Source organism: Piliocolobus tephrosceles, chromosome 4, assembly GCF_002776525.5.
Source record: "Piliocolobus tephrosceles isolate RC106 chromosome 4, ASM277652v3, whole genome shotgun sequence".
NCBI lineage: Eukaryota > Metazoa > Chordata > Mammalia > Primates > Cercopithecidae > Piliocolobus > Piliocolobus tephrosceles.
Window position 1 is genome coordinate 161,744,977 of NC_045437.1, and position 24,592 is coordinate 161,769,568.

General features: G+C 34.8%; 1 protein-coding gene across 3 annotated transcripts in view; it reads right to left on the reverse strand.

The window, feature by feature from the left end:
• SLC12A2 (solute carrier family 12 member 2) overlaps positions 1-24,592 on the reverse strand; it is a 106,690-nt gene that overhangs the window by 46,863 nt on the left and 35,235 nt on the right. For all 3 annotated transcript variants that reach the window (XM_023196915.3, XM_023196899.3, XM_023196907.3), the window contains exons 5-10: positions 11,453-11,592; positions 8,537-8,647; positions 6,994-7,102; positions 4,066-4,193; positions 3,883-3,967; positions 837-988 (exon numbers count right to left, since the gene is read on the reverse strand). In XM_023196915.3, the coding sequence (XP_023052683.1) occupies positions 837-988; positions 3,883-3,967; positions 4,066-4,193; positions 6,994-7,102; positions 8,537-8,647; positions 11,453-11,592 (725 nt within the window). The remainder of the gene's footprint in view (positions 1-836; positions 989-3,882; positions 3,968-4,065; positions 4,194-6,993; positions 7,103-8,536; positions 8,648-11,452; positions 11,593-24,592) is intronic.

Genomic DNA, 24,592 nt, shown 5'->3' on the forward strand with positions numbered 1-24,592 from the left:
TATATGGAAAGACCAACGAACTAAAATAGCTAAAACAATTTTTTTAGAAAGGCTAAAATGGGAGGAATTAATCTACCTGACCTCAAAACTTACCATTTAACTACAGTAATTAAGAATGTGTGGTACTGATACAAGGACAGACACAAAGATCAACAGAATAGAATCAAGAATCCAAAAACAGACCCATACAAATATGACCATGTGCAAGATGATTCCATGCTTTCTAAAGCAGTATATTTACATACTACATATATAAATACACACACATTCATATATATATGTTACATGCTGTTATAAAAACATTAACTTCCAGGGGTTCTTTGCTCTTGAACATCCTCAGATTTTATCCGTTCATATTTTAGTTTGCCCAATTAGATATCTACAGTTTTAGGGGAACATAAAGAACAACCGGCCAGGCACAGTGGCTCACACCTGCCATCCCAGCACTTTGTGAAGCCCAGGCAGGTGGATCACTTGACATCAGGAGTTCGAGACCAGCCTAGCCAACATGGTAAAACCCCATCCTTACTAAAAATACAAAAATTAGCTGGGCATGGTGGCAGGCGCCTGCAGTCCCAGCTACATGGGAGATTGACGCAAGAGAATCGTTTGAACCTAGGAGGCGGAGGTTGCAGCAAGCCAAGATAGCACCACTGTGCTACAGCCCGGGGGACAGAGCAAAACTCTATCTCAATAAAAAATTAAAAATTAAGAAAAATAAAATAACAACTGTCTATCCTTCTATGCTATGGCTATATTGTGAATGGTCAGATTTGATAGTAGTCTCACCCCTAGATAAATACAGAATGTCTGTATATTACAAAGCCAAGGCTCACCTGGAAGTTGTTCATTAGGCCATAGGAACAAGGACTGATTTCACAAGATGAAAAATCAAAGTTTAATTTGCAGGCTGCAGAAGTACAGTTTGTTAACTCTGTGACAATAGTGTCATTAACGTTTCCAGTGGCATCTCGAACAACACAAGAACCTAAAGTTGTGACAAGACACAAGTGACAACAAGAATAATATACTTAATATCTACATTCATTTCAAAATTACATATATATATATATTTATAAAGAAACCAAAGTATTGACTATATATCTACTCAATTATAATAGCATACATTGCATTTACAGTTAAGACTTTACCTGGAACAGAATTTGTAAAGCATCATGGTCCCCAATATTTGGTGAAACTGAATCTTTCATAAAGAATAGTATTTACACATAAACACTTAAAAATCATGTAAACAGCATTGTGGAAAATGGTATATTAGCAAACTATTTCCTAGCCTATTTGGTAAAGATGTCCTTACATGAAAACACTATATTGAAAGCGTTCCAAATGGCAGTGATGTTTTCCTATACTCCAAATATTTATACTTGAACGTGGCTAAAAATCAGACTTCAGGTAATACCACTCTTCTGTGAGGGAAAATAATTTGAATATTAATGAATTATAATTATATTTAAATCTCTGTCTCAAATATAATTACCCTAAAAAGAAGAAAACACATGGTATCTAAGATTTGCTTAAAAATAACCCGTAGAGCAAAGTGACTTGGAAATAGATGAAACAAGATTAAGCATGTACTAATATTTTTGCTAACTGTTTTGAAGCTGCATAATAATTATTGAGCTAATTTGAAAATGCTCCCTACTCTTCCATAAAAGTGAAAACTTCTGTAATAAAATATTTAAAAAGTGACCTTGAAGCAAGCTTTATTATTCGGAGTAACGTGTAATGCACAACTAATGGTAATTACCGTTCCTTATACTTTAAAGATTTTTACTTTCTGAAGCACTTTTTCACTATTATTTCATCATATATTGAGGTAAAAATTACATGCATGACAGCAAAAATTGAATAAACAGAACTAAGTATGAGAAGGGAGGATATTTTAATGACTAGGCAGACTACACAGTTCCTTGTTTTTCCATTTTTTCATCTACCATTCAGAACAGTCCTTGAAAAACCATGTTTCCATAAAGGTACCTCTGAAACAACTGGCAAATGAGGGGAGGACAGAGCCTTGCAAATCCCCCCAGCCCTAAAGTACTGTCTTTTCATGTGCTTTGCATTCTGATAGTCTATGCCTGAAATTTTTTGGGGAAAAAAGGTTCCACTGCTTTGAGTTTAACAAGCACTGGTGTAGAGGCTGCCTTTACTGGCCTAGCTACTGAACATCAGCATCAAGGGGTTACTCCTATTGTTCCAAGGGCTAATGCAGACAGAATGAAATGCGTACGAGGGCTAGCAATGTTAGAGGGTAAAATAAAAATAGGAAATGTTCATTTGCTATAACAAACTATTTTACAAGCTAAAACATAATCAATTATGTCACTTTAAGACTAAATTTACTTTAAATAATGTATACAAGCATGCTAGGAACTTTTAGGGGAACCCATATATTTTGCTAGGCATATATATATTCCTCTGTTTTTTCAAAATAAATTTCAAGATATTTGTCTATGAATTCTAAGGATAAATGAAATCCAAATTCGTTTGTAAATGCCAATTCAGGCTGGGCGTGGTGGCTCACGCCTGTAATCCCAGCACTTTGGGAGGTTAAGGCGGGTAGATCACCTGATGTCAGGAGTTTGAGACCAGCCTGGCCAACATGGGTGAAACCCCATCTCTACTAAAAACACAAAAATTAGCCAGGTGTGGTGGCAGGTGCCTGTAATCCCAGCTACTCAGGAGGCTGAGGCACGAGAGTTGCTTGAATCCGGGAGGCGGAGGTTGCAGTGAGCCAAGATCAAGCCACTGCACTCCAGCCTGGGCCAGAGAGTAAGACTCTATCTCAAAAAACAGAAAACAGCAATTCAGCCCACCCTGATATTATTAGTATTATTAGTATTTCTGTCATGTAGTGACATTTCCAAATTACATTTAAGCAACTAGAAGCAGAGTTTATAAATATAAATCTGCTATTACTTCCCAGCATATCAGTGAATATATAGCAAAAATGAAATTTTCTTACCAAATCCAATAGAAACCTCATATTGTGTAGCCTATGGGCTTGGAGTTTATGATTCTTCACATTAGTATTAAACTAAGATTTACTTTTGCATTATGCTTAAGAAATTTAACTGTAAAGCTTGACAAATGCAAACCATATGTAAACTAATAGTAATTCATAGAAAATAGCCTTAAAGACTTTATTTAAAACAAACAACGAAAAAACCTTCTTTGCCATGAAAACAAATCTCTAAAACAAATGCCACTATCTTTGGTAGTGAAATCTCTGAGCTTCTATTTTCTCATCTGTAAGAAAAGGTTTAGAGACTGGTTGACCACTTAAGTCCCTTCAAGCTCTAAAATACCATGATCCCATGAAGTAACAACATGGTTTTGAAATCATTTTCATTCAATCTAGTAAGAATTTAGTAAAACTTTTCCTAAGTAAAACTTAGTATGTCCTATTCTTCGAAACCAGTGTTTTTATAGTAAAAAATTGCCAAGCATTGCTTAATAGCCTTGAAAGAATCTTCATATACCATTAAAAAAAAAAAAACAAACCATCTTTAAAAAAGTTCAGAAATTTGTAGCAATAAAATTCATTTGCTTCTACATATGAATTGTTTTCGATAAATATATCTCAGTGGAATGAGTTTACAGATGCAATTTCATATAATTTTCTAATTTACCATAATTAATAAAAATACTGGAAATGCCATAAAGCATTTGGTGGTTTAGATAATGTCTATAGAAGTCATTATTAGTTTTCTAAAAACTGTTTTTGAATTATAATAAGCAATTCCATGTATTTTTATTGAAATATTTCTGAATTTATAAGTTAGCAAATGCCATAAAAGTATTTATAGTATGTACATCATGAAATTTCTGCAACACATAAAGAAATGTAAAACTATTTACCTACAGATACTGCAATTCCTACGTAAACCAATGTAGTAATTAAAATGGCTAGGAGAGTTCCTTTGGGTATGGCTGATTGAGGATCCTAGAAGACAAGAAGATTTTTTAAAGTCTATCTGTAAAAATAAATGTATGTATTCCACTTTAAAGCATATAATTGATATAGCACTTTATAATACTTACTGCAAGATCACCTGAGATATTTGCTCCAGCCAGAATACCAGTTGCAGCAGGAAAAAAGATGGCAAATACAGAAAAGAAAGTCTCTTCCTCTTGAAAATCTGGCCCAAAGTTCTCATTAAATATTTCAGCTGTAGAAAACAAAATATTTTTGACAATTAATGGAAAGCAAATTAGACTACAATAATTGAGGTCAAGAATAATAGGTATATATGACCCCTAACTTTTCTTCAGTTAAAGTAACTAGTAAATTTTTGCATATTTCCTAGTTCAAGTATTTGGTGTTCTTTTCTTGTATGAGACAACGGTTTACAACCAAAATGATCATCTGATCTGATTCACGTCCCATTTTTGTATACCTCGCCAATTACGTTTCAAGAGCCTCTAACTGAATTGTTATGACTAGCCCAAATGCAAATCAAAATGTGGATAATCCCCTAAATCTCTGAGGTAAAAGAAACAAGAAAGGAGGTAGAAAAACAAAAGGGGGCATGGCGTGGTGCCTCACACCTGTAATTTCAGTACGTGGGGAGGCCAAGGCAGGCAGATTTCTTGAGCCCAGCAGTTCGAGACCAGCCTCGGCAACATAGGAAGACCTTGTCTCTATAAATAATTAAAAAATTAGCCAGGAGTGGTGGCACATGCCTGTGGTCCCAGCTACTTGGGAGGCTGGGGTGGGAGAATCATTTAAGCCTGGACAGTCGACACTGCAGTTACCCATAATCATGCCATTGCACTCCAGCCTGGGTGACAGAGTGAGACCCCATCTCAAGGAAGAAAAAAAAAGGAAAACAAAAGCAACATCATAATAATACAGAATCAATTTTTTGATAGCTTCCAACTTACATTACTATCTGTATAGATTTTGGTCCACAGCTTTCTTTACTATCCAGTGACCTATTGATTTTTGAGGCTGTCAGACAATTAGGTACCCTAAATAAAGGTACCCTAAATAAAGTTCCTTTTGATTTCAACAACAATAAAAGCTTCAACTAGACCTACTGTTTTCATCTACAACTCTAAGATAACCGATTAACTGTATTGTATCCATCTATCCATTCGATACTTGAGTAGCTACCATGTGTCAGGTCCTGTACTAGAGCTTTCTAGCATCTCGAAGTACTTAGAGATGCAATATAAACAAGTTAGACATTGTTCCTGCCTTCACGGAATTTAAGAGTCTCAATAGCAAATGACAAAATAAGAAACAGGTAATTATAAACAGCAGTAAATATTCTGATGAAAACAGGGAGTTGAATAACAAATGAGAGAGAGAGTCTAATTCAATGTGGTTACAAAAGGCTAAGCAAATATAAGGAAGGAAACAATACTTAAGCTAAGAGTTTGCTGAGCAAGAATCAGTCATGTGATGATCAGGGAAAAAGAGTACACCAGAAAAGAAAAATAACATGTATGAAGACCCCAAAGTAGAAAAAGGTTTAACTCTTTTGAGGAAATAAAAGAAGATAAGACACTTACAGTAAGGGGAAGAATTAAATGAGAATGGAGTGACCACTGAGGGACAGAGTATGAATATTAATTTATCCTAAATAAAATGGAAAATCAAAGTAGGGTCATAAACACACAAATGACATATACTATTAAAGTGTGGACAATGGACTGAAAGATTCAACATCTGAAACAGGGAGGCTGATTAGAAGGTTGCTGCAGAGGTTCAATCTAGAGATAGGAAAATAAATGCACTGATTAGAAAAGGATTACAATTAATAGGAGCAGGTAGGATGGGAAACACTAAGATCCTGGTTTCAGTTACTTAGATGGAAAAGCTTGAGAAGAAATAAGCAGGAGAGACTCCAAATAATCAATTGGATATATATTTATGTTAGAACTTCAAAGGAGAGATTCAGGAATAGAAACAGGTCAGTCATCTTAATAGCATCTTGAGTCATGAGAATACACACCACCCAAGGGAGAGTATATAGTTAGAAAGTCAGCACTATAATAGTTGTACAATTCTGCATTTAAAGGGGGTAACAGGAGTAATAGTCATAGTTACTAGCGAGTTAGGCACCCAAGGGTATCTGACATCGAATAAAATAGACGTGTTTCAAGAAGGAGAAGGAATGACTAAGAGAAATGAAGCAGAGGACAAAAAATTCATAGTGGATCTAGCACCATCTGACTTATTTTGACCAACAAAAGCCAGATGTGAGAGGGGTTAAGGATGAAGCCATTTGGTAGAAGTTTGACAGGGCTATGAACAGTCTCAGAGTATTCTTCCACAGATCACTTATTGACTGCAAAGAAAAAAACAGCAACCTCACAATAGAGAAACTGTGCAGGTATAACCTTGACTAAATCATCAAAACTAACACCACTAAGTAATGGAAAAAACTGCATCATGCACCCTCCAAATGTGGTGCACTAAGAAGGAGACATGATTCACTTATGTTCCTGACAAAAATGAGTAACCCGAATCTATCTATAAAAACAAATAAGACAAACCCAACTGGAGAGATCTCCTAAAAATCAAATGGCCTGCACTCTTGAAAAATGCAATTATACCAAGAAACTAATATTTCTAGTTGCTTTCACAATCTTAGGTGCTTCTAAATTACTGTGCTTAAATATGCTAAAAGAATGAAAGTCATATTAGAACAAAAGTTAGAAATTCAGTTACAAATTCCCAAAACTAGTAGAGAATAAAATCTCCTTTTCTTAGTAGCACTGCTTTCTCTATATTCTATCGCCTTTTGTTGCTAATAATGAAAAAGAAAAGATGTAAATAGAAGTAATTTTTACTCCAACTGTACAGCATACATAAAGGGGACAAAACTAAATTGTAAATTAGGATGAATCACCAAACCATAGTCAATTCTGTTACAAAATATCTAAAATGTACAAAATTTAATTGATAATAGAATTCTGTAAACAGGTACCCTTAAAAAATATTGAAACTCTTTTACTTACATTTATAGCCAAAAAACCCTTTTGGCTTCTTGCTCTCCAGTGGGATAAATGTTCCTATGACAAAGTCACCAATAGCAAGAAGTAGGATCACCAAAAGAACAATCTGAGCCTGCAATTTTAAACATTAAAAATTAAAATCAAGAATCTTGTTTCTGTATCTTGATTCAATTCCCCTAGAATATAACTTCCATGAGGGAAAGAACTTCTGTCTTGTTTTGCCTGATTCCCCAGTGCCTTAAACAATGCCACATGCCAAGTAGCTGCTCAATAATTCCTTGTTTAATGAACAAAGAGATCTTTAAAGAAATATCTGGGGGAAAAAAAAGATAGTAAAAGTGAGATCATGCCGTATTTCTGAAATGAGTTAAAGATGTGCATGCCCTCCCACAAACCAAAAAGCACTGTAAATTCCAAAACACTACAGGCTTTCATTCTAGATCATTCATTCCTGTCTCTTCCACCTTAACACTACAATCTTGACATAGAAAACATGCTGAACACAAACACAAGTTTTATAATGGTCCAAACATAATGTTGAGTGTGTGACTGCTACAAGAAAATAAGAAAAAGTACAGAAAGAAGATGACAATATACAGGAGGGAAATTCAAGTAGCAATGGGAATGGAAGGAAAGAGCAATCTATGAAAACTACCATTTCCCCTTCTCCACTCTTAACCTCTCAATAAAACTGAACACTCATGAAAAACGGTGTCATCTGTGGGAAAAGGAAGTACATATGCACTAATCATGTCCCAGGTGGTATAAAATTCTATTATTTTCATACAGTACATGTGCAAAATGTGTAAATAAATGATTTTATACTAATATGACTTTACAATAAAGTACAAGATTGAAAAAATTACTCTTTCAGGCTTTCCTAATTTTTGGTTTGTTAAACATTATCATATCATATATAGCATAAATATGTGACTTTTATAAGGTCTTTAAAGTATGTGACTTTTATAAGGTCTTTAAAGTAATGTGGATATCCATTACTTGGGAAACTACAGCTGTGCTATGATGCTCTAATTCTCAAAGAGACAAAAACACTTCTGGGTGCTCTGCTTATGGGTAACGTGACTTTAGCAATTTTTTCCAGAAACAATGATACTGGCTTTGGTAGTCACAACTTCTGAAATTTCAATAGCAAGAATAACTTCTCTAACCTCATGTGGGCAATGACTTTTACTTACTGCCCCATGTTTAAGTTGAACTTTTAAATAAATTACAAAGCCAGATGTTTAATTTGGAATAACACAGACCTGAGCATTTTTACATACTGCAAAACTGGAGAATGGGCGAGATGGTAGGAAATTCAAAATTTACAAAGTACTGTGTTTAACTAGATCCTAGGTTGAGTGTTATCTCCAAAGATTCTCTACTTGGTCAAGTAGAAAATAACCTTATATATAAACTTTCGTGAAAATGGCCACTTAGTTACCATTAGAATCTGGAAATATTATCATATGTTAGAGTGTTCCCAAAACATAAGCTCTAAAAGTTCACATACTAAATATTTACGGGTGTTCCTATCATAACTTACTTTTGCTTCCCACTCCATTCCAGCTACTGAGATACCTAAAAGAATCACCACTGTAATGGCTCCAATAATTCGGATATCATTGATTTCATCTATCATAAGTATGGAATGTTCCTAGAAAAAAGAATCATAAATATAATAAGCAATACTAGTTATTTTTATACACATTCACACTCCTTTTGAAACATTTTAGAGATATTATGGTGCCTTACCTGTAGAAGTTGAATAAATGGTTACTTAAGAAATAAATGGAAGACCTGAAGGAACAAATTAATATTTACCACTGAGGTGTCATTCAAGCATCTGATGACATAAATGTGTGATTACTAACACTTCTATATTTAATATAGACTCAATAAATCAAAAAAGGAATTGCTAACAAGAAAGTTATAATACTGCTAATTAGAATTTTAAGTTATATAGCACAAATATATTTTTTATTTATTGTGATTAGTGAGCTCATGCTTTTAATGATCTTGTACACTGCAAGAGAGTAAGTGATGAGCACACCTTCCTGCTGCTGTCCAAAAACACAGTTTCCACTCTGCAAACAAAATTATTTGTAGTTTAATATCAATGGCATTTTTACAAGATTCTCATGTAGGATAAAATTAAAGATTATGATATCCCACTTAACTAAGTAAAAAGCGATTTATCAATTACTACCACTTCTCAAATAAGGTAATAAAAGGCACAAAAAAACTAAAACATAATTTAGTTGTTTTGGTAACTCAGGATGATATATATATATATATATATTATGCTGCAACTGACAAAAGTATAGATTATAATAATCCTATAAATTTGCTTCTTTTTAAAAAGAGCAATCTTGTTAATGCTTTTCAAAAGAAATTATTTCATAAAAGTCAACTACAAGGGAGGAATAAGATTGCTTGAATTCCAGATAAATGACCTTAATACAAATATCAGGGTGGAAAACCCCCTAGATCCAAAGATGCTTTTGATAACCGAAGGCATAGAAAGTGTTAATATTTAACCAACACAGTAGGAAAAGTCATTTCCCAACCTTGTCCAACCTTCAAGGGTCCCATTAAATTTCATAAAGTAGTACATACTTTATACTTTGCAAAAAAAATTTTTTAGTTTTTTGATATTTGATTTCAACATCTCTTGAATTAATCTGATCTTTGAAATTCTCTATAGCATTTGGATAATCATATCTGAGAATTACTTGAAAAAAAAAAAGGTACTAGTATAAATATCTATTGACTAGCTTTTAGATTCATGGACCATGATTGCAAGAGAAGACTACCACTATACCTCAATATTTTATATAATAAATGTAGTTTAAAATGTTTTAAATTTCATATTTCTCTAAATTAAATTTTCCATGAAACAAAAACATGCATAAACTCTAATTAAATACTTTGATAAGCATTCACAGAGTAAACCTTAAACTTTGACTCTCAAATAAAAATATACACTAAATTAAACAATGAAAGAATATAAACTCTAACGGTTACATTGCTTACTCATGGTATTATAACCCTTCTTTTTCTTCATCCCTTTGGTGTACACAAGTAAAGGTCAACGTCAACGCAGGTGTCAATCCTTCTCAGATTTTATACTTCCTTATGTACCATTTACTACTGTAGAATAGTTACAACCTAACCTAACATGAGCAATTTATAGGTGTCACTTGAAGTTCCTTTCATTTAATAATATTTGAGGAATCCTATTTCACTCTTACTTCTTTAATTATACTCCAGAGCAATACAGTCACCTCTATTCGGATATACTCATGGTTCTTCTAGTTAACACATGCAAACTAAACTGTCCTGTGTTTTCCATCACAAGGCAAATGGCATTATCTTCCATCTAACTCCAAAAGTCAGAAATGTGTGTATACACTTGACATCCTATTTCTCTAATTTCCCACATCCCATTAATTATCAAATCCACTCATTCAAATTTTTTAAAATCTCCCCAATTCGCCCACATCTCTCCCACTCCACCAGTCACTGTTTTAATATAAGCCACCATCTCCTCTCCCAGGATACCCACAACCTTTGAAATGGTCTCTATTTCCAGTTGTGATTCCTCAAGTCCATTCTCTGTACCATGGTCACATGCTTCCCTATGTCCCAAATCTGAGCATGTCACGTCCCCCAGTCCCAAACAAGACCCTAACTTAAATGGAAATAAGACCCTTCTCCTGATTATTTTTTCTCTCTCTAGTCTTAAGTGTCTTGCTGCTTTGTGCTTGAACCATACAAAAATGTTTGTATTTTTCTTTCTTTCCTTTTTTTGAGGTAGAGTTTCACTCTTGTTGCCCAGGCTTACCGCAACCTCTGCCTCCCTGGTTCAAGCGATTCTCCTAAGTCTCCAGAGTAACTGGGATTTGCCTCCCCAGTTCAAGCGATTCTCCTGCCTCAGTTTCCAGAGTAACTGGGATTACAGGCATGCACCACCATGCCAGGCTAATTTTTTATTTTTAGTAGAGACGGGGGTGGTCTCAAACTCCCGACCTCAGGTGATCCGCCCACCTCTGCCTCCCATAGTACTGGGATTACAGGCATGAGCCACCGCGCCTGGCCATATTTTTCTTAACTCTACCCTTTAAAGGCCTTTCTTTCCTTTTCTTCCGTATTCCCCTCATACCACTTCCACCTTTCCAATTTGCTTGCTAACATCTAGACCTCCATCCTTGGAGAGGCATTCCTTGACTCCCTTGCAACCCCAATTCCTGAAAAGTAAGTTAAGTGCTCCCCACTTTGTGTTGCCACTGCTGACATTCTAATAGTATTTTAATCTTTGCCTATCTCCTGTACTAAACTTTTTGAAGGACGAATCTCTTGGTCATCGTATCACTGCTTTACCACCCTCTAACATGGTGATTGGCATATAATCCCTCAAAAAAGATTTGGTAAACGAATGACTAAAAGGAAGGTGAATTACCTTAAGCAACTCCACCACAGTTTCTGCAAATCCAACCACATACATAGCAACTGCAACAGCGTTGGCAAAGGCGAAGATCAGACCAATTGCACCACCAAATTCTGGCCCGAGACTTCTAGATATTAAATAATACGCTCCTCCTAAAACACAAAAAAACAGATACTAAAGTTAGAATTTAACTTGCCAAATTATCCTTTAATTACACAAGACTTCACAAAGCAGATGCCACCAATAAGCAATTAAATAGGCAAGTGAGTGACTATATTTTCAGAAATACTTAAAAAGAGTATTTCACAAAACACCTAACAATTCTCAACATCCAGATAATGTTCCCCATATCAAATATAAAATCATCCTACTTGAATTCCCATTTTCTCTTTTAAAGTTTAGATTAAAATGGGTCACAGCCTCCTCCCCCTCACAGATCCCAAGAGATCATTTCCCAGTGATTTTCTAATATATTTAATCTTAATGTAACTTTTATTTTTATGCTTTTTTTGTTTTTAGACAGTTTCACTGTTGCCCAGGCTAAAGTGCAGTGGTGCAATCTTGGCTCACTGCAACCTCTGCCTCCCAGGTTCAAGTAATTCTCATGCCTCAGCCTCCTGAGTAGCTGGGACTACAGGTGCGTGTCACCACGCCCGACTAAGGTTTTTTTTTTTTTTTTTTTGAGACAGAGTCTCGCTCTGTCACCCAGGCTGGAGTGAACTGGCATGATCTCGGCCCATTGCAGCTGCCACCTGCTGGGTCCATGTGATTCTCCTGCCTCAGCCTTCTGAGTAGCAGGGACTACAGGCGTGTGCCACCTTGTCCAGCTAATTTTTGCATTTTTAGTAGAGATGGGGTTTCACTATGTTGGCCAGGATGGTCTCAATCTTCTGACCTTGTGATCCACCCGCCTCAGCCTCCCAAAGTGCTAGGATTACAGGCGTGACCAATTTTTGTATTATTAGTAGAGATGGAGTTTCACCGTGTTGGCCAGGCTGGTCTTAAACCCCTGACCTCAAGTGATCTACCCACCTCAGCCTCCCAAAAGTGCTGGAATCACAGGTGTGAGCCACCACGCCCAGCCTTAATGTAACTTCTAAATCACAGTTGGTATGATTTTAATTACTTAATTATGGCAATTTGCTGGAAATGTGAATACCAAAACCAAAAACAAAACAAAACAAAAGTCTCACAACAGCATATAATGGTATCCCAAAAAGATGTAGTTTGTATCCTAGTAAATCCTGTCTAAATAGCAGAATAAGCAAAGATATTAAACAAGCTATCAAGAAGCAAGTTACTTTTCTAATTTAAAAAATAAATCAGTATTATGATTCAGAGTCAATCTAATGCTTACCTGCAGTCTCTAAGAGCTCTTCTAAAATTCTAATTTAAATTTGGCTATTAGGTCATAATCAAAACTTGGTTTTAATACTACTGAAGTTACATAAAGCTATATACATATTTCTATAAACTGATGGAATACTTGAGACCATAGAGTGAAATGTCATTAAACAGCTGAATATTTGTTTCTATTGTTCACCCAGTATAAAGAAGGTAAATGTATCAACAAAAAAATCCTACAGTTAAAGTACTAAAGATGCAAACTTCATTTTGGAAAATGCCTGTAACAGGTTTTATAGTTGATTCCTATCAATTTGCTCAAAATATTCTATACTTTAAAACCCATCCACTATAAAACTTCCTTAGTTTTCATGACCCTGAAAATTAAAAAAAAAAGCAACCCAACCATTTAACATTAGCCTCATGATTTTATGAGATAAAAATGACTTAAAATTTTCTATGAAATATTCTTGAACACTAAAAACTCCAATTAATTTATATAATGATAATTTTGTCAAAGATCTTAAAATGAATATATTACATCACATTATAATTAATCACAAGGAAAATCCCTACAATAGTATAATTATCAGCCTTTATCTAACATGTTTTCAAAATTAACAAATTATTTCATCTACTCCCAATAGCAAAAATGAATTAAAACAAAGTTTATCCTGATTTTATAGATGAGAAAAAGGAGTCACAAAGACAGGTTACTGAAATTAGTCAACACTCCTGTCTTTAGTTGTTGACAATACAAACTTTAGAATCAGAAATATGACCAATAGGACCTATTAGAGCAAGAAATTAATGTTATGTGCCTTAAAGTTTTGATTTTATAAAATGTTAACTGAGATTTCACAATATTTAAAAGTCTTTCACAAATACAGAAACTTAAAACGTGAAACTCACATTTTAAAAGATTTGTATTGTTTTCAAGAAAAAGGAAGTGACACATGGATAAGAATATAAAAACTACTGCACATCATCTTCTATTATTTCTTAAGAAAAGCAACAGTTATTTGCCCTATTCCCTCCCACTTCCATTCCTATTTCCTAGAGGTTATTATTATTATTATTTTTAAAGATCTACCACTCTGAAAGACTGTGGTATTTTTTACTAATCAGCACAGACTAGGTATATACACCTTATTTTGTTAAATACTACACATTTAACTTAATTCTACTAAAGTACTGATGTCATCCTCATTTTACAAATGAGAAAATTAAGGCTCAGGGAGGTTAAGTAATTTGGCTAAGGTCATGGAAGCAGCTAAGTAAATAACTGTATTTAAACTCAGATCTCCCTGACTTAATTGCTTACCAGTACAATATGTATGATAAATTCTTGTAAATCAGCCTTCCTGTTTTCGCTAAAAATGCTGAAGACATTAACAGAAAATAAAAATTATTTTATTAAAAAAAGCTATTGATCAAGCAAACATAGATGTCAATATGGAAAGAAAGAAAGTCCTGATGGGGTCTCAGAATTTGGCCATAAACTACCCTAAACCCTGACTGTAAAGAACATAATTAGTCAGATGCTAGAGATACTAAGTAGTGACAATACTGAGTTCCATCATTATTACATCTTGATCTGGGGATATATGCCCCTGTAACTCTTATTAAATCTCCAATCAGTAATCAAAAACTTAACTAGACTAATCAAAAGCCCAACATTAAAAACTGATATCAGTCATAAAATAAGTCCCAATTTCAAAAACCTGAAATGACACACTGTATATTACTGACCATAACAGAACTGTATTAGATGCATGAAAGATTCCTAAATGTTTAAATTATGTAACACACTTTTAAATAAATCACAAAGGAAATTAGAAAGTATTGTGAACTGATTTGATAATGAAAGTGTAACATAAAATTAGTGAGATATATCTAACATAGAAATTACAGTAAAATTTGTTTTAAATGCTTATACTAAAAAAATAAGGATGTATCAATAATCTAAGCTTCTACCTTGAGAAACTGGAAGAAGAGTAAATAAAATCTAAAATGGAAAAAATAGTAAGAAGAAAACCAAAATTATTCTTAAATATTAAAAAAAAACTGGTAATAGCTAATTAAAAACAAAGAAGAAAAACAAAAAACTATAGGCGCAGATGACTTCACCAGTGAGGAAGAAATAAGATCAATTTTACACAAACTCTTTCAGAAAATAGAGGAAAAGGAAACACACAGGATGAGTATAATACTGACATTAAAACCTAATAAGGTTATTATAAAAAAAAGACAATTCCAGGCCAGGTACAGTGGCTCACGCTTGTAATCCAGCACTTTGGGAGGCCAAGGTGGGTGGATCACAAGGTCAGGAGATCGAGACCATTCTGGCCAACACGGTGAAACCCCGTCTCTACTAAAAATACAAAAAATTAGCAGGGCATGGTGGCTGGTGCCTGTTGTCCCAGCTACTTGGGAGGCTGAGGCAAGAGAATGGCATGAACCCTTGAAGTGGAGCTTGCAGTGAGCCGAGATCGCGCCACTGCACTCCAGCCTGGGCGACAGAGTGAGACTCTGTCTCAGACAAAAAAAAAAGAAAAAATTCCAGACCAATATTCCTTATGATCATAGTCAAAAATGTTAAAGTCTTAGCAAGTAAAATTCGACAGAAAGGATAATATCTCTGACCTAGTGAAGTTTATCCTACAAAAGGTAGGTTGTTTTAGATGCAAGAAAAAAAAAAATATATATATATATATAATATATATATATGTAGGTTGTGGTAATAGAATAAGGGAAGAAAAAATACATACAGTTCAACAGATGCAGGAGAATCATGACAAAATTCACTATCCATTTATGATAAATATGGTCAGCAACTCAGAAATAGAACTCAATCTGACAAATGACATATTTTAAAATCTTATAGTTAACAGTGATATTGAACTCATTCCAAAACTAGGAACAAGGAAAGGATGTTTATTCTTACCACTTCTAGTCAACATGGTACCATAGGTCTTAGCTAGTTCAACAGTCAAGAAAAAGAGGAGAAAAAGTCCTGGAGACTCTAAAGGAAAAGTAAAAACCATCTCTATTCACAGATGACGAATCATGGAATGGCTATTGTGAAGAGCGCTGCAACAAACACGGAAGTGCAGTTATCTCTCCAGTATACTGATTTCCTTTCTTTTGGGTATATATACAGCACTGGATCATATGGTAGCTCTATTTTTAGTTTTTTTGAGGAACTTCCAAACTGTCCTCCATAGTGGTTATATTAATTTACATTCCCACCAACAGTGTACAAGAGTTCTCTTTTCTCCAACATCCTCTCTAGCATTTGTTACTGCTTGATTTTTTTACATGATTCGCATTTCTCTGATGACCAGTGATGCTGAGTGCCTTTTCATATACCTGCTTGCCATTTGTATATCTTCTTTTGAGAAACGTCTATTCAAATCTTTTACCCATTTTTAAATCGGATTATTAGCTTTTGTTCCCAGAGTTGTTTGAGCTCCTTATATATTTAGGTTATTAATCCAATTTTTTGGCAGAAATTGGCATCCTAAATCAAAAATTTATATGAAAATGCCAAAGATCTAGAAAAGCCAAAACAATTTTGAAAAAGAAAAGTTAGAAGACTTAGACTTACTATGAAGCTAATCAATCAAGACAAGATAGTACCAGCATAGGATAAACAAACAAATCAATGCAACAGAATTTAGTCCAGATGACAGACAATTGATTTTTCAACAATGGTATCAAAAACAACTCAATAAGAAACAGTTGTTTCAACAAATGGTGCCAAAACAAGTGGATATGTGTACAAGGCTGGGGGCAAAAAGGGTAGGAAGAAAAACTACACTCTCCATCTCACATTATACCTCAAAATTAATTTGAGATTGTCCACAGATAAAAATCTGAAAACTAAAACTATAAAGCTTCTAGAAGAAAATACAGGAGAATATCTTCATGGCCTTGGGATAGGCAAATATTTCTACCATGAACAAAGCACTAGCATAAAAAAAAGAGAGAGAAATTGGACTTCATCAAAATGGTAAACGTCTGTTCACTGAAAGACATGATTAAGAAAATGATAAAAATGGCAAGACAAGCCACAGATTGAGAACGAATACACACAACATATATATCAAATCTAATAACATATCTAGATATACAGAAAAATCTACAAATCAGTAACAAAAGGACAACCCAATTTTTAAATTGGCTAAAGATGTGACTACATCCCAAAAGAAGACAGTACAAGTGGCCAATAAATACATAAAAAGATGCTTCTCATCCCTGAACATCAAGGAAATGACCCAAACTCCTCCTCGCCACCTACCACCCTCTCCCTACACTTCCACTGTGGTCCATATGTGTAGCTTCATAGAATCCTGGTATTCAACTTCTAATTTCACACACAGTAAGGCTGAGATGCAGAAAAGTCTGTGACTTTAAGCCATAGGTGAAGAGTAAAGCTGTGAGAAGACTAAAGCAATCTGTTATTTAGTCCCATAACTATAATCAAAACTAAAATGATTGCCTCACCTATCTCTTATTATCGTTTTAAGTGTTAAGTAATTTAAAAACCTTTGGAAAAAATAAAGCCCGATCACAATTCCGGCAAAATACTGAAATTATTTTCCTTGCTGTGATGTTGTGATGTAAGAAGAAATATGTATTTGGTCTTCATCCAAGGTTACTGCAACAGAGCTTATAAAACCCTTGGAATTTACTGATAAGGTGAGAGAAGCATCTTTTGTTATTTAAAATAAGCCCCTTCAAACCTGAGTTTATGCTAATAAGGTGACTTGGTGGGCCCTTAGATAGCTTCCAGATTGGACAGTGCTAGTTGCTAGAAAAACAACTATGTGATTAGAGGGTTAGTACTTTCAATACCCCCATTACCCACCCCAGCTCCCACCCCTCACACCTCAGGGGGAGAAGAGAAGGGAGAGAGACTAGAAACTGAGCTAATCATTAATGGCCAATGATTTAATCAATCGTGGCTATATAATGGAAAACTCTATAAACAAAGGGGTTTAGAGAACTCAGGCTGGTGAACACAGAGGTGCCAGGAGGGTGGAACTTGGAGAGGTCATGGAAGCTCTGCATCCCTTCTCCCATACCATGCTTTATGCAACTCTTTTATTTGGCTCTTTCTGTGTTGTAGTCTTTATTATACACTGATGATAGTAAGCTGTTTTCTTAAGTTCTAGGAGCCGTTTTAGCAAATCATCAAACCTGAGGAAGGGGCTGTGGAAACCCCCAATATACAGCCAGTTGGTCAGAGGTTCAGGAGGCCTGGAATTGCAACTGGCATCTGAAATGGGAGTAGTCTTGTGAGATGGAGCTCTTAACTTATAGGGTCTGCATCAACTCTGGGCAATTAGTGTCAAACTTTAATCGAATTGTTAGATACCCAATTAGTGTCCAGAGAGTTGGGGAATTGGTTTGTGTGGGGAAAACCCATACATTTGGAGTCAGAAGTGTGTAAACAAGAAACAGATCCTAGTCGTATTGCTATTACGTGCAGAACTTCATGAATGGTGTAAGAGTCACACGGGTTTTTGCAAAGATGAATGGAATGGCACAGAGACTAGAAATAGACCCACACTGTAGGGTCAATTAATTTCTGAGAAAAGCACAAAGGTAAGTAAACAGAAAAGAGATCATCTTAACAAATGGTGCTGGAATAACTGGATATCCATATGAATCTTGATTCACATTTCACAAAATATACAAAACCTAGCTACAAATGGTAATACATCTAGCTGAAAACCTAAAGCTGTAAAACCTCTAGAAGAAAACACAGAAGAAAATCTTTGGGACCCTGGGCTAGGGAAAGGTTTCTTAGATACCACTCCAAAAGTATAATCTAAAAAGGAAAAGGTGATGAACTGGACATAGCTAAAACTATGAGCTGCTCTTCTAATGATGCCATTGAAGGAATGAAACAAGCCATATACTCAGAGAAAATAACTACAAATAATTTATCTGGTAAAGTACTTGTATCTAGAACGTCTCAAAACTCAATAGTAAGAACTCCCAATATAATAAATAACACTTCAAAATATGGGCTACAGAATTACACTTACAGCGCTTGAGAAGACGCTCAACATCTTTAGCCATCAAGGAAGTACAAATGAAAACCATCATAAGATACCACTACGCACATACAAGAATGAAAAATAAAAAGGACAATACCAACTGTTGGTGAGGATACAGATATGGAACAAGTGAAACTCACTGTTGGTTGGAATAGAAAGTGAAAATTTTGTGAAAATAAAGTTTTCTTGGTGTATTCAGGAAAGAATCAAAGGGTGACAATAACGAAATACATTCTAGTACCCTGGTTTACAAATAAAAAATAAAGACCTTGCCTGTTAATGTTGGGCAAATTTTCTCTATTTTGTTGCCATTATTTTATCAAACAGGGAAAGGCAAAGTGACAAACAAGGAATCTTCCAACCAGGATTAGGTGTTATCTATTGTAAATGATCACCAGAATAATTGAATTAAATTTTAAGATACAAGAGGCAAAGACATATAACCCTAATTCTGCAGCAAACAATTTTGGAACCAAGCTGAAGTATTAATAATAATAAAACTGCATAAACTGGCAAAACTGAAAGATCACCAATGAGTAAAGAAAAAACCCATGCTGAAAATCCTATTACTTGCCAGACTCATATCTGAGCTATTCATAGTATACAAATAGTGTTTTACTGAACTGAAAACATAATGTTAAATCTAATAAACCTCATAACACAACTGTGTTGTTGTATTATACAGCTGCTTCAAACACTTCATTGATCTGAAAAGTTATAATTTCAAAGAAATTAGCTATTTAAAAAAGTAACTATGGAGCTGAATTCTAACTTAGAACTCCTTGCTTGATAATTGTAGGAACTAATAGTTATACAATGGATAAAACAAAAAAAAATTGATGATCAATGATAATCTGATTTTTCAAATACAGAAAGCACTTTCTGTCGCAGTATGTGGAAAAAGTTTTTCCTTATTTCCAATGTTTTCGGCTTTATCTATTTACAAAAATGAGGAGGTATTCAATTATTTCAGAGAAAAGTAAAACAGAAATGAGTACATAAAAGTAATTGACTTATGTAGGCATTTTAAAAATTCACCAGCAGAATTTGCATGAAAATTAATTTTGTTAAAAAATGAATATAATTGATATTTTGTTCTCACTATCCATGTAAATGTTAAATGTGACTAACCACAATGTTGCATTACGTAAGATAATGTATGTCAACACCATGGCATCATGCCTAGCAGTTAGGTCTCAAAAAATAATAGCTACTATTATTATCTGAACATAAGCTCTCCAAGAACCTAAGAACACAGCATCTTGTCTTTCACTGTTAAAAATCCAGTGTCTGTCACAAAATGCTCGACAATTGTCTGTTGATTGACTAAACTACAAGTAACATAAAACTTCATCACGTAATAGGCAAGTTTATGTTGATTTTAGATTTTGGAAACTTCAGAACTACCTATCTGAAGTTTTATGTAACCAAGCCTTTTATCTGAAAAGGTACTGACCTCTGCTTTTAACTAAGTCAACTAAATGCCCCCAAACAAAAAGTGATTGAGGAACCTTTCCTTTCTATTGCTCAGTTCCTATAATACAGTATGAATTAAAACCAAGAATTTATAGTCTTCATCTTACGAAAGGCTGCCTGCAGTTGCCCTCTATTCTACGAATGAGTCTAAATTCACGGATTAATTAAAGAAGGGACAACTCTGTGTAATCTAGGAAATGCAGATCTGAGTCAAGGTGGCTGCTGGCCAGCACCATTCAAGTTGCAAAACCTGTTGCAAAGATCCATGAAAATTCTATAAAATCCAAGCTCTCAAGAACACTGCCATGATTGGTAGAATAGGAAAGGGCTCTAAAATCCCTGTAGCCTGCAATAATCTGAAAAGCATTAATGTGTCTTGCAGGCAGGGACTATGACAGAAATAAACTCCATCAGTTCCTTGGCACTGCTATTCTTACCCTGTGGAAGGCAGACAACTTAAGTGATGATTCTCTAACCTGCTTCCAGTAGCTTTAAATAGTACCCCAAATCGGCTGGGTGAGGTGGCTCACGCCTGTAATCCCAGCACTTTGGGAGGCTAAGGTGGGTGGATCACAAGGTCAGGAGATTGAGACCATCCTGGCTAACACAATGAAACCCCGTCTCTACTAAAAATACAAAAAGTTAGCCGGGCGTGGTGGCAGACACCTGTAGTCCCAGCTACTCAGGAGGCTGAGGCAAGAGAATGGCATGAACCTGGGAAGCAGAGCTTGCAGTGAGCCAAGATCACGCCACTGCACTCCATGGGTGACAGGACAAGACTCTGTCTCCAAAAAAACAAATAAATAAAAAATAGTATCCCAAATCACTACTAAAACTGAACTAGGCCTGAAACTAAGCATCTTTTATTTTCTACATTTTGACTTTTTCAGAAACCTTGCATGTTTCCATTACATGAGACTTCAAAGTTGGACATTATTACATTTGTTGACAAGTTAATAACAAAGTACAACTTTCCTAGATTATCTGTTTAATCTCTAAAATGTACTGTTAAAGCCAATGTTAAAATTAATTAGTAATATTAAATCTCCCCTATGGCAATAAGTACACAACACTAGGGAAAGTTCACTGAATTCACACACTTCTGCAAAGTTGCAAACATGTAATTTTTGAGATGAGAATAAAACATTATTCAATTAATAAAACATAAATACATGTTATAATTCAGTTAAGAATCAAGATAAACAAGGCATTATCTCAAATTAGTTAACATTAATTTTTTAAAACTATGCATCAAGTTTAAAATGGGGCTCTTTGAATGAAAATTACTAAACAGTAACCACAATGTTCCCCAACCCTTGAATAGTATTTTAAGAAAATTTATTTCCTTATTAATTCCCTTAATAGTCAACTTTCAGTCTACAAAAAGTTCAGATGGGTTCACCAGACATCACTTTTCCCACAGCATTTCTCCGTTTCCTTTTAAGACACCAATCCTCTGGGTAATTCTAGCTCTATCACCGTCCTCTCTAAGTAGCCCTTACAAGGTAGGCCGTCAAAATCAAGTCCTCAGCAGTTGAGCTGTAGGAAATCCAACTCAGAGATTCTTGCTACCACCAAGAAGTGTAGTTTATAGTTTATAGCTAAAATGGCAAACAAAACTCGTAACTATACGTTGAATCTCAAGTTTGTTTTAAACCATTATCTCCCCTCTCCATCTTTTTTTGAGCCTTGAATAAGGATTCCTTGCTCCATAGAGATTCCCAGTCTGGAATTTTCTGTCTTCACCCTATGCTGTCATTTAAGAAGTTCCTTTCTCCCCTGCATATTCTATAAAATGCTTTCTGGAGATACTGGCATAATGTGATTCAGATTTAATTTGTTGGGAAACAATACTTCACAGGTATTCTTATCAAGTAAAAGCTTTACAGAAGTTGGAATTTTAAAAAAAATTTACTTCAATAGTTTTTGGGGAACAGGTGGTTATTGGTTACATGGATGTTACTTAATGGTGATTTCTGAGATTTTGGTGCACCCATCACCCAAGCAGCATACACTATACCTAATGTGTGGTTGTGTGGTCTTTTGTCCCTCACTCACCTCCCACCCTTCCACCCGCATCCCCAAAGTCTATTATATCATTCTTATGCCTTTGCATCCTCATAGCTTACCTCCCACTTATAAGTAAGAATATATGAGATTTGGTTTTCCATTCCTGAGTTACTTCACTTAGAACGTTGGTCTCCAACTCCATCCAGGTTGCCACAAATGCCATTATTTCATTCCTTTTGATGGATGAATAGTATTCCATGGTGTATATATACACCACATTTTCTTTATCCACTCACTGGTTGATGGGCATTTAGGTTGGTTCCATATTTTGGTAATTGCGAATTCTACTGCTATAAACATGTGTGCAAGTGTCTTTTTCATATAATGACTTATTTTCCTTTGTTTGGGTAGATACCCAGCAGGAAGACTGCTGGATTAAATGGGAGTTCTACTTTTAGTTAAGGAATCTCCATACTGTTTTTCATAGTGGTTATATTAGTTTACATTTCTACCAACAGTGTAAAAGTGTTCCCTTTTCACAACATTCACACCAACATGTTATTTTCATTTTTTTTTTTTAATTATGGCCGTTCCTGCGTGAGTAAGGTGGTATCTCATTGTGGTTCTAATTTGCATTTCTCTGATAATTAGTGATGTTGAGCATTTTTTCATATGTTTGTTGGTCATACGTATATCTTGTTTTAAGAATTGTCTATTCATGTCCTTTGCCCATTTTTTGATGGGATTGATTTTTTCCTGCTGATTTGAGTTCCTTGTAGATTTTGGATATTAGTCCTTTGTCAATGCATAGTTGGCAAATATTTTCTCCTAATCTGTGAGTTGTCTGTTTACTCTGCTGATTATTTCTTTTGCTGTGCAGAAGCTTTTTAGTTTAATTAGGTCCCATTTATTTTTGTTTTTGTTAAATTTGCTTTTGGGTTTTTGGTCATGAATTCTTTGCCTAAGCCAATGCCTAGAAGAGCTTTTCCAATGTTATCTTCTAGAATTTCTACGGTTTCAGGTCTTAGATTTAAGTCTTTGATCCATACAAAGTTGGAATATTCTAATTCTCTTTCCTCCTTCACTCATTATGTAGAGTAATTATCTGAAGAATGAATCTCATCGACTTCTTGGTTACCTTGAGTTCAGGAAAGAAAACTTTCAGGAGTTTGATTAAACACTATTTATTTATCAATTTTCATAACATGGTTCCCTCGTATGTTTCAAAGGTGAAAAGTGAGATTTTTTGGTTTGTTCCACTGTGAACTTATGGATTTACATCCATATTTTCATATATTTTCATCCAAGTCAGTTATCATCATTATTGTTGTTCAAATTATCCAAACTTTAGCCAGTGTTAGCTCCTTTAAGTTGACTCTTAGGTCCTTTTGACATGAAACTAATAGTGTTCAATACTTTTGGATCTGAAAAGTTGTCTAAGCTCATTTCCTAACCAGATAAGGAATCAATCTTTTCTCTGAAGTCCACTGGTTCTTTTGAGTAGAAATACACAACATGGGCACAAGAATTGCTTATTGCCGCTGAGTTGGTCATTTACTATAGGTCACTTTAATGGAAAAAGCTAAAAAATATGTATTTTCAGGATACATTTTAAGACTAATACTTTCAATTTAGAATCCTGAATACAGGTATAATGTGATCTCCATTTTATGTCTGCATCTACTTTCTCCCATGCGGAAAATACTTTTTTCAGGATAGCAAAATAAATCATGTTAGGGGTTTCCAAATCTGAGTCAGGGGAGACAGAAGGGGCTTGAAGTGAATAAAGAATCTCTAGAAAACATTCATTGCAGACGATGCAGCTCATATATATTCTATAAAGACCGCCCAGATGTCCAAAGTCACCAAGTGAAAAATGAATACCTTCTAAGAAAGCTTCATAGTATTTGGTCATTCTTTAAATTAATAACTTTCTCTCTTATCTTCTATGGGTTTCATTATTTCAGCAAATGTATCACGTTCTCGATTGTATGAACACCTCATAACAGAATTTCAAATGGTTTTTACCCTCTAGGTTCTTCCTTTGTGAACAGATTTTTCAGGAAACTCATGTAAAATTACAATATATAGTCACTTTTTGGGACAGATCTGTGTGGGTTCCACATTCTCATACTTTCCCTGGCACTCCAGGACAGAAGACTGCACACAAAGTCTATGAGGGAAATGTATTTGTAAAGAGAGATATAGATAGATAGATAGATAGATAGATAGATAGATAGATAGATAGATA